Consider the following 14,242-nt stretch of genomic DNA (forward strand, 5'->3'; position numbering starts at 1 on the left):
CGCGATGTCGGTGTTCAGGTGAGTGATGGGTGCATGAGTGCAAAGGTAAGTGTGTTTGGTGTGTCTAAAGTGTGTAAAGAAGTTTAAATTACCTGTACTTACCTTAACAGCCTTTCTTCCTCTAGGTTTCGGGAGTCCATCACTCAGCCGGCACTGAAAGCAAAATGGCTGCGAGCTGTCAAAAGTGACAGCCTTCAGTTTTCATTGCCGGTGTGAGTTCTAACTGAGTCTGTGTAGAAGGACTCAGGTTAGAAGTCAGACTGTCAGTGTTTGACAGCTTCAAACAGCTGTGAAACACTGATATTTCATCTGTCAAGACCTCTTGACAGATGAAATTTCAGTCTGTGACGTCACCTGTTGCCGGGTGGCCCTTAATTGGCCTGCTGAGCCCACTGGGCGGACTCAACAAGGTCAATCAAGGGAAAATCGCGTGCATTGGCCGGACGTCGATGTAGGCGGGACTAAAACCCGAAAGTTGTAGTCCCGCCTCCTTCCCGACAGCTTAATGAAAATCGACCCCAATGTTTCAGGTCTGTGACCCTTCGTCAGAACACTCTCTGTTTCTCGCTCCACGGATGCTGCCTGACCTGCCGAGTGTTTCCAGCATTTTCTGTTGTTATTTCAGATTTCCAGCACCCGCAGTATTTTGCCAGTTACTTAATCGAAGTTACAGATAAGGGTATTTGGTTAATACGGAGCAAAAGCAGAATCACAGAAATTACAGCACAGAAGGCAGCCACTCAGCCCATCAAATGTACTTTATAAAAGACCAAAGTACAATGTGCTCCCTCCCAGCTTGGGTATTACAGAAAGCAATTCTTAAGTACCATATATCAAGGGATTTATCAAGAGATCTGTACCTTGCAGAGTAGAACATTACATCCATGAGAATAGTGGCGATAGTGGGAAGGGTATCTGGGTCCAAGCTCATTACACAGAACTGGTTCTTGGGACTTAACACCGGATGAACTGTGGGGCTGGCAGCTGTAACAGAAGAGAGTAGTTAAGGTTCTCGCTCCCAAGAACAAACTGTGAACGCTTTTGTCTTCTCTGGTCTCCAATCGCCATTAAAATAAGCAGCTACTTTAGCTTCCCCCTTCCATTTCTCCTTTTAGGAGCAAGGGTTATGTTTGTAGATTTAGACACTTGTTTGGTCAAATTATGTTTAAAAAAAAATTAAACACAAGTTTTTTTTCTCTTCCAATAAGCTTCAGTTTCCAGCAAATTTCAATGACCATTTAATTCAAACTGCACTGCAGATGTCCCTGTGGGAGTAAACTAAGTTTAGAATAAAGCCCGATTGTATGAAACAAAAGTCCTTTGTGTTTGCCTAGCTTGCCTTCCCTTAAATACAAACTGTTCCAGAAGTTATGTAAAGCTGTCACTGATACCACTGCCTGCAGTAGAGATGGAACATCCTACAAAAACCCTTTTTTGCAACACATGCTTCGTATTTTTACCATATACCTGTATTCGACACTTTTTTGAAGTCACCAGTTCGGAGAACACTCTTTCAAGTGCAAAGAATGAGTATGATTATGTCTAAATCTTTTAATTGATCGGGTCTAAATACAAGGTAAAGGGCCAGGTTAAGAAAAAATAAATTAAAAAACAGAAAAATGCAAAAGGGGAGGGAGTTTTTGAATCAACCCTTGTTTAATCGATCACAGAACGCAGTAAAAGGCCGAAATGTCAAGCTCACCCTAAACCCATCAATTTACACAAGCCTGGTTACAATCAAATTTACCATTCAGATACTGTTACTAAGGGGAATAGGAATTCTAGGAGCACTCCTGCAAGCATCTCAGAACACTGGCTAAAATGGGATTAACTTTAAGGAATGGTTTGCTTAGGCTAGGACACTAATGTCACAAAGTACACAGAACAAATGAGGTTTTGTAAATATAATTAATCGAAATGTCATGGTTGTATACTGGTGTGGAACAAGGGGATAAATTAATGCTCTATGCACACTTTTATAAACATAATATTTTAAAAAAACAAATACTGCGTTTTGGGAGGAGTGCAAGCGAGGAGAAACACAGCGAGTCTACAGCACAGAAACAGGCCATTCGACCTAACTGGTCTATGCTGATGTTTATGCTCCACACGAGCCTCATCCCAACCCCTCTTCATCTAACACTACCAGCATATCAGCCTATTCTTTTCTCCCTCATGTGCTTCTCTAGCTTCCCTTTAAATGCATCTCGGCTATTTGCCTCAACTACTCCTTGTAGTAACGCTTTCCACATTCTTACCGCACTTTGGGTAAAGCAGCTTCTCCTGAATTCCCTATTGTATTTATTGCTGACTATCTTATATTTATAACCTCTAGTTCTGGTCTCCCCCACAAGTGGAACATTTTTCTCCATGTCTACCCTATCAAACCCTTTCATAATTTTAAAGACCTCTATCAGCTCACCCCTCAGCTTTCTCTTTTCTATAGAAAAGAGCCCCAGCCTGTTCAGCCTTTCCTGATAACTATATCATCTCTGCTCTGGTATAATTTTTATGAATCTTTTTTTTACACCTTCACCAATGCCTCTAGAATATGGAGATCAGAACTGTGCACAGTGCTCAAGTGTGGTCTAACCAAACTTCAATACAAGTTTAACACAACTTTTCTGCTTTTCAATTCTATCCCTCTAGAAATGAACCTCAATGCTTGGTTTGCTTATTTTATGGCCTTATTAACCTGCGTCGCTACTTTGAGTGATTTTTGTATCTATACCCCTAGATCCCTTTGTTCTTCTACCCCATTCAGACTCTTATTATCCAAGCAGTACATGGCCCCCTTGATCTTCTTACCAAAATGCACCACCTCACACTTACTTTTGTTGAAATTCATTTGCCAATTACACGCCCGTTCTGCAAGTTTATGAATGTCTTCCTGTACTTTGTCACATTCTTCCTTTGTTTTAACTACACCTTTTTTTTGGTGTCGTCTGCTAATTTTAAGACTCCTGTTCTAGCCATGTGGAAAATATGACAATTATGAACACTCTAATCTAGCAATTTTAACTTACCAGTTTTGGGTTTTATAAAGCCATTTGTGACATTGTTACTGTCCACAGGGACTGATTCACCATTTTCCTCCTTGTAAATACTGAACTCTTCAGACAGGGTGTGGATGACTGCTGGTAAATCACTCTCTCGCACCTGGGCACACAAATTGAAGAGAATATTAAATACACAAGCAGAGGACGATAATGCAGTCCCATTACACAGGTGTTGGGGGTCCTATGTGAAGTACATTTGCATACAGTCACATCCCAGGACTTGGTAAGTATCAACCCACAGCAATAAAACCACTTAGTGTTTCACAGTAAGCCATCAGTTTTACTCACACGCACCTTAAGGATAGTCACTGGTGCAGTCAATGCAGTTGGAGGTCAATACACATTGTAGAGCAGTGGACACGGGTCTTTGCTCTGTATCTGGTCTACACTTTCAAGGGCTAGAAATTGGGCTCCTTTGCGCCTTCCATTAGCGTCTCCGGGGGGCGTCAATGGGTTTGCGACCGGGCGCGACGATATCAACGCCTCCCGCTAAATTTGGCGGGAGTTTTGCGGCGGCGGCAAGACGTTGCGCCCCGATATCCTGCGCCCGGGGATCATGATGTCATTGCCGTGCGCAGCGCCCCGGATGAAAAATTCCCTCTCGCCCCCCCTGCTTGTGCACCTGCCGTTAACGACGACAGGTAGAGGAGGCAGCTTTCAGTCGGATGTCCCCGGGAGGAGCGATATTTAAAGGCGTCCACTTCTGGTGTAGTTTTCGCGGCCAATAATGCTGCGTTGTTAGTTTCACATAGGCAAAGAGGCCTTTTGACCAATTGGTGCGTTTTTCATTTCAACGAGTGTTCTAGCACATTTGAGTTTCATTGAGGGGAGATTTGAAAGTGCAATATTTGGATCCTTTCATGGGGGCTGTACTGGCACTGGACCTCACGCTCCAGCGTCAACATCAGAGGCAACAAGAAAGAGTGCAAAATGTGGCCAGAGGTAGGACGGCCAACAGGACTCTCAACAGGAGGCCTTACCCACCCAGGGTATTCCGGCAGCAGTTCTCCTACATGAATTTTACTGAGGACCAGTGTGTTAGAAGGCTCCACTTCAGCAAGGATGTGCTCACAGAGCTCTGCCACCTCCTGCAGCCAGACCTCGAGCCTCAGATCAGGACCACCATGGCTCTCTCAGTGGCAGTCAAGGTCACCGTCGCACTCAATTTCTACGCCAGCAGATCATTCATGTGTGCGACAGGCGACATCTCCAACATCTCCCAGTTTGCCATCCATTGCTCCATCCGCCAGGTCACAGATGCTCTGTACAGAAGAAGGGACTACATTTCCTTCCCCATGACCAGAGGGAAGCAGCGCGAGCATGCATGTGGCTTTGCCGGGATAGCTGGTTTCCTCATGGTGCAGGGCGCCATTGACTGCATCCATGTCGCTTTGCAGGCACCTCATAACAATCCTGAAGTATTCCGTAACCACAAAGACTACTAATCACTTAATGTGCAGTTGCTGTGCGACTACACATGGCGAATCCTGACCGTCAATGCCCGCTATCCTGGCAGCAGCCACGATGCCTTCATCCTGCACCAGACCGGTGTGCCAGATCTATTCCAGCCACCGCATGAAGCTTGCGGCTGGCTGCTGGGAGATGAGGGCTATCTGACTCCCCTCCACAACCCCAACACTCATACAATGAGAGCTATGCTGCCACCAGGAACATCATCAAGCAGACCATTGGAGTGCTCAAGAAACGGTTCCGCTGCCTTGGCCGCTCGGGAGGAGCCCTCCAGTACTCGGCTGGGCAGGTGTCATTTTTCTTCGTTGTCGTCTACTGCACGCTGCACAACTTGGCCATTATGAGGGCCCAGCCATTGCCACCAGGCTTAGCCGCACCACCTCAGGAGGAGGAGGAGGAGGAGGAAGAGGAGCAAGAGGAACAGGAGGAGGCAGCCACTCAATCGGCGTTCTGCCAGGTCGGTCCGTGACCGCCTCATCAGACTGAATTTCCAGTGACTTCGAGTTCTCGGTCGCCATCATTCCATCACTTTGTGATTCCATACCACACCCCAGAACTGAAATGAGACACAGCACCAAATCTGCAACATTCCAGTAATAAATTTATTAAAAACCATTAACCACATATATACACAATATTGACTATTCACCCTTGTGCAAACCCTTGCCTCCCCTCTTTACAGTCCCCTTTCCTAACCTAGTGCTCCTGCGTAGAGTCTCCCCAGTGGCTGCAGCAGGGCTGGTGGAAGGCTGCTGAGTGTCAGTGTCAGAGACTACAGATGGCCTTGCAGGACGCCCTCGACTAGCTCTGGGCCTGGAAGGCCCGGCTGTACACTGCATCACCTCAGGCTGGGCGGCAGCAGTCTGGGCTGACTGGATGACAGGCAGCGACAAGTGCAACAGCAATGATGGGATCAGGAATGCGGTCATCCTGGGAGAGGACAGCACTCCCTCAGGGCAGCACTTACCAATCCGCTGCAGCACAGATTGCTGGCCTGCTGCGACACTGTGAGATCGCTGGTAGGCTGAGGCGGACCCAGCGATGATGGCAGCAGTCAGAGCTTACATGGCATCAAGCGGAGACTGCAGGAGAGCAGTCGGAGACTCGATGGTACCTACCATTGACTGCATTACAGCACCAAGATGTTGCGTCGCTTCCGCCTGTGCTGCAATGGAAGCTGCCACATCACCCATGACACACGTCATGAGGTCTGGATCCACACGGTCTCTCTGGGAATCCACTATCCTCTGCACATTGGAAATGATGGGCTCCATGGTGTGCGCAGAGCCCTGTGCAATGTTGGAGGCGGACACCTCCACGCTCCTTACCATTGCAGAGAGGCTCTGGGGCATCCTTGCCATTACACCTATTATCTTGGTGTGCATGGCCATCACCCTTCTTGTGAACACCTCCCAATCGAGATCCTCATCTGAGTCCTGTGCAGCAGAACTCGCGCGCGAACTCACCCTCTGGGGAGCTGGCTCCCGAGATACCCTTTTCCCCCTGGCCTTGCTGCAGCCCGCTCATCCCCGGTGCATGACCCAGTGCAGACCCCTCTACTAAACTTGCCTCTAAAGATCGCGTAGTGCCAGTATCTGAGGTGGTGCCTGTGGGTGAGAGATGCAGTGACGTGGTGCTTTGCTCCTCCTCCTCCTCTTCTCCTTCCTCACTCTCAGTGGGAGGCTCAGAGACAGGCTGGTCAGCTGGTTGCTGATTCTCTGAAAGCAAAAAGGCACAAGACTCGCATTAAGTTGAGGGCAGGGGTGCAGGACTGGAGCAAGGAATGCAGACCTTCTCAGGAGGTGGAAAGTGAGAAAGGTTTGTGGTGTGAGGGGGAAGTGGGATGAGAGGAGGAGAGGGGCTGAAGATACCGTTTTTGCCCCACAATGGGGTCAACGTTGCCGACGGCCACGGCGCCCACCACCTGCTGCCCAATGAGTCACAGCACTCGCTCCTCCAGGTCTGAGACCAGCTGGAACTGCGCATCACCCCCGCCTGTTCTCTGCTGCTCCCTCCTATTGTGGGCCATCCTGGCCTGCAAGAGAAACAAATGTGTTTGAGTCAGAGTCCAGCTATGTGTTTGGGAGATATGCCTGCCGTTACTAAATAGCTGTGATTGTAGGCAAGGCATGAGATGTGGATGGGAGTTTGAGTAGGTGAAGATGTTTGGTAGGCGAGTGGTGGCGGTGTGGTTCTTTGCAGTGGACCTGCGAGGGAGCGAGAGCGGAGCCTGAGAATATAAAGAGGGAGGCCCGAGAGGCTTACCAATCTAACGATCAAGAAGGACAGGCAGGAAGGAAGGAAGGGGAGGTGGGGTGGCTATGTTAATAAAGGAACGAATCACTGTAATACAGAGAAATGATATTGGGTCAAAAGATCAGGATAATGAAACAGTTTGGGTGGAGATAAGGAATAATAAGGGGAAAAAAGCACTAGTGGGCGTAGTTTATAGGCCTCCGAACAGTGGCAACTCTGTTGGACGGAGTATCAATCAGGAAATAGTTGAGGCTGTAATAAGGGAACATCTATAATTATGGGGGATTTTAACTATCATATTAATTGGACAAATCAAATTGGGCAGGGCTGCCTTGAGGATGAGTTCATTGAGTGTATTAGGGATGGGTTTCTTGAGCAGTATGTAACTGAACCGACCAGGGGGCAAGCAACCTTAGATCTGGTCCTGTGTAACGAGACAGGATTAATTAAAAATGTCCTAGTAAAGGATCCCCTTGGAATGAGTGACCATAACATGGTTGAATTCCATATTCAATTAGAGGGTGAGAAGGTTGGATCTCAAACAAGCGTGCTAAGCTTGAATGAAGGAGACTATGAAGGTATGAGAGCGGAATTGAGTAGTGGATTGGGAAAATAGATTAAAGGGTAAGACGATACATGATCAGTGGTGTACATTTAAGGAGTTATTTTACAACTTCCAAAAAATATATATTCCACTGAGAAGAAAAGGGTGTAAAAAAAAAAGACAGCCATCCGTGGCTAAGTAAAGAAATTAAGGATAGTATTCGACTAAAAACAAGGGCATATAAGGTAGCCAAATCTAGTGGGAGGATAGAGGATTGGGAAAACTTTAAAAGACAGCAAAAAATAACAAAAAGATTGATTAAGAAAGGGAAGATAGATTATGAAAGTAAATTAGCAAAAAATATAAAAACAGATAGTAAGAGTTTTTATAGTTATATAAAAGGAAAAAGGGTCGCTAAAGTAAATGTTGGTCCTTTAGAGGATGAGACCGGGAAATTAATGGTGGGAAATATGGAGATGGCAAAAACACTGAATGAATATTTTGTATCAGTCTTTACAGTAGAGGACACTAAGAATATCCCAACACTGGACAAACAGGGGGCTATAGGGGGGGGGGGGGGGGGGGAGGAGCTAAACACGATCAAAATCACTAAGGAAGTGGTACTCGGTAAAATAATGGGACTCAAGGCGGATAAATCACCTGGACCTGATGGCTTACATCCTAGGGTCTTGAGGGAAGTGGCGGTAGGGATTGTGGATGCATTGGTAATAATTTTCCAAAACTCCCTGGACTCAGCAAAGGTCCCGGCAGACTGGAAAACTGCTAATGTCACACCCTTATTTAAAAAGGGCAGTAGACAGAAGGCTGGAAACTATAGACCGGTTAGCCTAACATCTGTGGTAGGTAAAATTTTGGAGTCCATTATTAAGGAGATAGTAACAGGACATTTGGATAATCATAATTTAATAGGACAAAGTCAGCATGGTTTTATGAAGGGGAAGTCATGTTTGACAAGTTTGCTGGAGTTCTTTGAGGAAGTAACATATAGGGTGGATAAAGGGGAACCAGTGGACGTAGTGTATTTAGACTTCCAAAAGGCATTTGACAAGGTGCCACACAAAAGATTATTGCTTAAGATAAAAAATCACGGGATTGGGGGTAATATTCTGGCATGGATAGAGGATTGGCTATCTAACAGAAGGCAGAGAGTTGGGATAAATGGTTCATTCTCAGACTGGCAATCAGTAACAAATGGTGTTCCGCAGGGGTCAGTGCTGGGTCCCCAACTCTTTACAATCTATATTAATGATTTGGAGGAGGGGACCGAGTGTAACATATCAAAGTTCGCAGATGATACTAAGATGGGAGGGAAAGTAGTGAGTGAGGAGGACATAAAAAACCTGCAAGGGGACATAGACAGGCTAAGTAAATGGGCAGAGATTTGGCAGATGGAATACAATACTGGAAAGTGTGACGTTATGCACTTTGGCAGGAAAAATCGTAGAGCAAGTTATTATCTTAATGGCAAGAAACTGGAAAGTACTGAAGTACAAAGGGATCTGGGGGTCCTGGTGCACGAAACTCAAAAGGTTAGTATGCAGGTGCAGCAAGTGATTAAGAAGGCCAATGGAATGTTGGCTTTCATTGCTAGGGGGATAGAATATAAAAATAGGGAGGTATTGCTTCAGTTGTACAAGGTATTGGTGAGACCGCACCTGGAATACTGCATACAGTTTTGGTGTCCATACTTAAGAAAGGACATACTTGCTCTCGAGTCAGTACAAAGAAGGTTCACTCGGTTAATCCCGGGGATGAGGGGATGGACATATGAGGAGAGGTTGAGTAGATTGGGACTCTACTCATTGGAGTTCAGAAGAATGAGAGGCGATCTTATTGAAACATATAAGATTGTGAAGGGGTTGGATCGGGTGGATGCGGGGAGGATGTTCCTGATGATGGGTGAAACTAGAACTAGGGGGCATAGTCTTAGAATAAGGGGCTGCTCTTTCAAAACTGAGATGAGGAGGAACTACTTCACTCAGAGGGTGGTAGGTCCATGGAATATGCTGCCCCAAAAAGCTGTAGAAGCTACATCATTACATAAATTTAAAACAGAAATAGACAGTTTCCTAGAAGTAAAGGGAATTAAGGGTTACGGGGAGCGGGCAGGAATTTGGACATGAGTCTAGGTTCGGATCGGTCATGGCCCGGTGGGTAGCGGAGCGGGCCCAGGGGCCGTGTAGCCTGATCCTGCTCCTATTTCGTGTGTCTAATTCTGTTAGATTCAGGAGATGGTTCTGTGATAGTAGATTGGCGGTTAGGATCAGATCAGCCATGATCTTATTGAATGGCGGAGCAGGCTCGAGGGGCCGATTGGCCTACTCCTGCTCCTATTTCTTATGTTCTTATGTTCTTAATTTCAGAGCTCCGAGAGCGAGAGAGAGAAGTAAAAAGTAATCGAAGTGTGACGTCACCAGAAAGCAGGTAAGTGATTGGTTGGTGAGTATTTCTCTCGTTCTCATTTTTTCCAAACTTAAATTTTGTGGTTATAGTTTCTAGGGTCTCTGTTGTGTAGCAGGGACTGCTGGTAAACAAGGGCCCTGGAGTGTCTCATGTAATTGTAGTGTAATTAGTGGCATTCATTTGATTTAATTTAATTTGAATTAATTAAAGGGCAAGTCATGGCAGCGCAGCTGGGCACCGTGGTATGCTCCTCCTGCACTGTGTGGGAAATCAGGGACCCTTCCAGTGTCCCTGATGACCATGTGTGCGGGAAGTATATCCAGCTGCAGCTACTGGCAGACCGCATTGCGGCGCTGGAGCTGCGAATGGATACATACTGGAGCATTCGCGATGCTGAGGACATTGTGGATAGCACATTTAGGGAGTTGGTCACACTGCAGGTAAAGGCTGCACAGGCAAGAAGGGAATGGGTGACCGCCAAGCAGAATAGTAGGCGCAGGCAGGTAGTGCAGGGATTCCCTGTGACCATCCCCCTCTCAAACAGATATACCATTTTGGATATTGGTGAGGGAGATGGCTTATTGGGGGAAGGCAGCAGCAGCCAACTTCCTGGCACCGTGGGTGGTTCTGCTGCACAGGACAGGAGGAAAAAGAGTGGGAGAGCTATAGTGATAGGGGATTCTATTGGAAGGGGAACAGACAGGCGTTTCTGCAGCCGCAAATGAGACGCCAGGATGGTATGCTGCCTCCCTGGTGCAAGGGTCAAGGATGTCTTGGAGCGGCTACAGAGCATTTTGGAAGGGGAGGGTGAACAGGTAGTTGTTGTGGTGCATATAGGTACCAACGATATAGGTAAAAACCGGGATGAGGTCCTAAAAGCTGAATATAGGGAGTTAGGAGGTAAATTAAAAAATAGGACCTCAAAGGTAGTAATCTCAGGATTGCTACCAATGCCACGTGCTAGTCAGAGTAGAAATAGAAGGATACTTCAGATGAATACGTGGCTAGAGGAATGGTGCAAGGGGGAGGGATTCAAATTCCTGGGACATTGGAACCGGTTCTGGGGGAGGTGGGACCAGTACAAAACGGACGGTTTGCACCTGGGCAGGACTGGGACCGATGTCCTAGGGGGAGTGTTTGCTAGTGCTCTGGGGGAAGGTTTAAACTAAAATGGCAGGGGGTTGGGAACCTGTGCAGGGAGACAGAGGAAAGGGAAACAAGGATAGAAGCAAAAGACAGGAAGGAGAAAAGCAAAAGTGGCAGTCAGAGAAATCAAGGGTTTAAATCAAACATGGCCACAGTAAATAATAATTCTAAAAGGTCTAAGAGTGTTAAAAAAACAAGCCTGAAGGCTTTGTGTCTTAATGCGAGGAGCATTCGTAATAAGGTGGATGAATTAGCTGCGTAAATAGATGTAAACGGATATGATATGATTGGGATTACGGAAACATGGCTCCAGGGTGACCAAGGCTGGGAACTCAACATCCAGGGGTATTCAATATTCAGGAAAGATGGGCAAAAAGGAAAAGGAGGTGGGGTAGCATTGCTGGTTAAAGAGATTAACAGAATTGTAAGGAAGGATATTAGCTCTGCTGATGTGGAATCTGTATGGGTAGAGCTGAGAAATACCAAGGGGCAGAAAACGTTAGTGGGAGTTGTATACAGACTCCCAAACAGTAATGCGGAGGTTGGAGATGGCATTAAACAGGAAATTAGAGACGCATGCAATAAGGGCACAGCAGTTATCATGGGTAATTTTAATCTACATATAGATTGGGCTAACCAAATTAGTAATAATACTGTGGAGGAGGAATTCCTGGACTGTATACGGGATGGTTTCCTGGACCAATATGTCAAGGAACCAACTAGAGATCAGGACATCTTAGACTGGGTATTATGTAATGAGAAAGGAATAATTAGCAATCTTGTGGTGCGAGGCCCCTTGGGGCGGAGCGATCATAATATGATCGAATTCTTCATTAAGATGGAGAGTGAAATATTTGACACAGAGACTAAGGTCCTGAATTTAAATAATGGAAACTATGATGGTATGAGGCGCGAGTTGGGTAGGATTGATTGGGGAATGTTACTCAAAGGGTTGACGGTGGATAGGCAATGACAAACATTTAAAGATCGCATGGATGAACTACAGAATGTGTTCATCCTGGTTTGGCATAAAAATAAAACAAAAAGGGTGACTCAACCGTGGCTAACAAGGGAAATTAGGGATAGCATAAGATCCAAGGAGAGGACATATAAATTGGCCAGAAAAAGCAGCAAACCTGAGGATTGGGAGCAGTTTAGGATTTAGCAAAGGAGGACAAAGGGATTAATTAAGAGGGGGAAAATAGAGTATGAGAGTAAGCTTTCAGGGAACATAAAAACTGACTGTAAAAGCTTCTATAGATATGTGAAGAGAAAAAGATTGGTGAAGTCAAGCGTAGGTCCCTTGCAGTCAGAATCAGGGGAATTTATAATGGGGAACAAAGAAATGGCAGACCAATTAAATACATACTTTGGTTCTGTCTTCACAAAGGAGGACACAAATAACCTCCCAGAGATGTCGGGGAACATAGGGTCTAATGAGAGGGAGGAACTGAATGAAATCAGTATTTGTAGGGAAATGGTGTTAGGGAAATTGATGGGATTGAGGGCCAGTAAATCCCCAGGGCCTGATAATCTACATCCTAGGGTACTTAAGTGGCCCTAGAAATAGTAGATGCATTGCTGGTCATCTTCCAAAACTCTATAGACTCTGGAACAGTTCCCATGGATTGCAGGGTAGCTAATGTTACCCCACAATTCAAAAAATGTGGTAGAGAGAAAACAGGGAATTATAGACCGGTAAGCCTGACATCGGTAGTGGGGAAAATGCTAGAGTCCATTATAAAAGATGTAATAGCAGAACACTTGGAAAACAGTGACAGGATCGGACAAAGTCAACATGGATTTACAAAAGGTAAATCGTGCTTGACTAATCTACTGGAATTTTTTGAGGATGTAATTGGTAGAATAGATAAGGGAGAACCAGTGGTTGTGGTGCATTTGGACTTTCAGAAGGCTTTCAATAAGGTCCCGCTTAAGAGATTAGCGTGTAAAGTTAAGGCACATGGGATTGGGGGCAAGGTACTGACTTGGATAGAGAACTGGTTGGCAGACAGGAAGCAAAGAGTTGGAATAAACGGGTCTTTTTCCAAGTGGCAGGCAGTGACTAGTGGGGTACCGCAGGGATCAGTCCTAGGACCCCAGCTATTCACAATATATATTAATGATCTAGACGAGGGAACTAGATGTAATATCTCCAAGTTTGCAGATGACACAAAGCTGGGTGGGCATGTGTGCTGCGAGGAGGATGCCGAGAAACTCCAGTATGATTTGGACAGGTTGGGTTATTGGGCAGATGCAATATAATGTGCATAAATGCGAGGTTATCCACTTTGGTGGCAAAAACAGGAAGGCAGATTTATTATCTGAACGACAGTAGATTGGGAGAAGGGGAAGTGCAACGAGACCTGGGTGTCCTTGTGCACCAGTCGCTGAAGGTAAGCATGCAGGTGCAGCAGGCGGTTAAGAAGGCAAATGGTATGTTGGCCTTCGTAGCGAGAGGGTTCGAGTACAGGAACAAGGATGTCTTGCTGCAGTTGTACAGGGCCTTGGTGAGACCACACCTTGAGTATTGTGTGCAGTTTTGGTCGCCTTATCTGAGGAAGGATGGCAGGAATGACGTACGAGGAGAGATTGGGTCGATTGGGCTTATATTCGCTGGAGTTTAGAAGAATGAGAGGGGATCTCATTGAAACGTATAAAATTCTAACAGGACTAGACAGGCTAGATGCAGGATGTTCCCGATGGCCAGGGGTCACAGTCTAAGGATAAGGGGTAAGCCATTTAGGACAGAGATGAAGAGGAATTTCTTCACCCAGAGAGTGGTGAACCTGTGGAATTCTCTACCACAGAAGGCAGTTGAGGCCAATTCATTAAATATATTCAAGAAGGAGTTAGATATATTTCTTAAGGCTAAAGGGATCAAGGGATTAAAAATTCCGGATGACGGAGATGGTTATCTACCGAGGCTATTTTTAACAAACAAAAATTAAAAAATCAAGAAATGTGCAGTATACAGTAATTGGGTACTCACCTACAGAATGTTGTGTTAAATGGATGGTGGAAGATGCTTGATTAAGTACAGTACTGCCAGTTGAGGGTAATCCATAACTCTTTAATTACTTAACAGTAAAACAAAACTTATACAGTAAACGACTGTATACAGCGCGGGAGAGTCAGACTCCTGTTATTGAGGTGTTCGGACTTCAGACAGCGCCAAGAAGCCGAGTAGTGGCAGTTTGGAGAACTAATCCCACTGATTAACTCGCCCACCGCGGGAGACTCGGACTCGGCAACATTTCCAGTTATTGAGGTGTTGTTTTCGGAGTATGAATTTTGCCGGTTCATAGAGAATTCCGAATATTTAGGTGCCGTTTAAACGAGA

General features: G+C 45.7%; 1 protein-coding gene across 2 annotated transcripts in view; it reads right to left on the minus strand.

Annotated features, from left to right (window-relative positions):
• LOC147104309 (cytosolic arginine sensor for mTORC1 subunit 2-like) overlaps positions 1-14,242 on the minus strand; it is an 88,487-nt gene that overhangs the window by 29,293 nt on the left and 44,952 nt on the right. For both annotated transcript variants that reach the window (XM_085961526.1, XM_085961527.1), the window contains 2 exons: positions 3,027-3,159; positions 861-984 (listed from right to left, as the gene is read on the minus strand). In XM_085961526.1, coding sequence (XP_085817652.1) covers positions 861-984; positions 3,027-3,159 — 257 coding nt within the window. The remainder of the gene's footprint in view (positions 1-860; positions 985-3,026; positions 3,160-14,242) is intronic.

This window comes from Somniosus microcephalus, chromosome 19 (assembly GCF_052327205.1).
Source record: "Somniosus microcephalus isolate GS21.2 chromosome 19, FLI_Smic_1.0, whole genome shotgun sequence".
Taxonomy (NCBI): domain Eukaryota; kingdom Metazoa; phylum Chordata; class Chondrichthyes; order Squaliformes; family Somniosidae; genus Somniosus; species Somniosus microcephalus.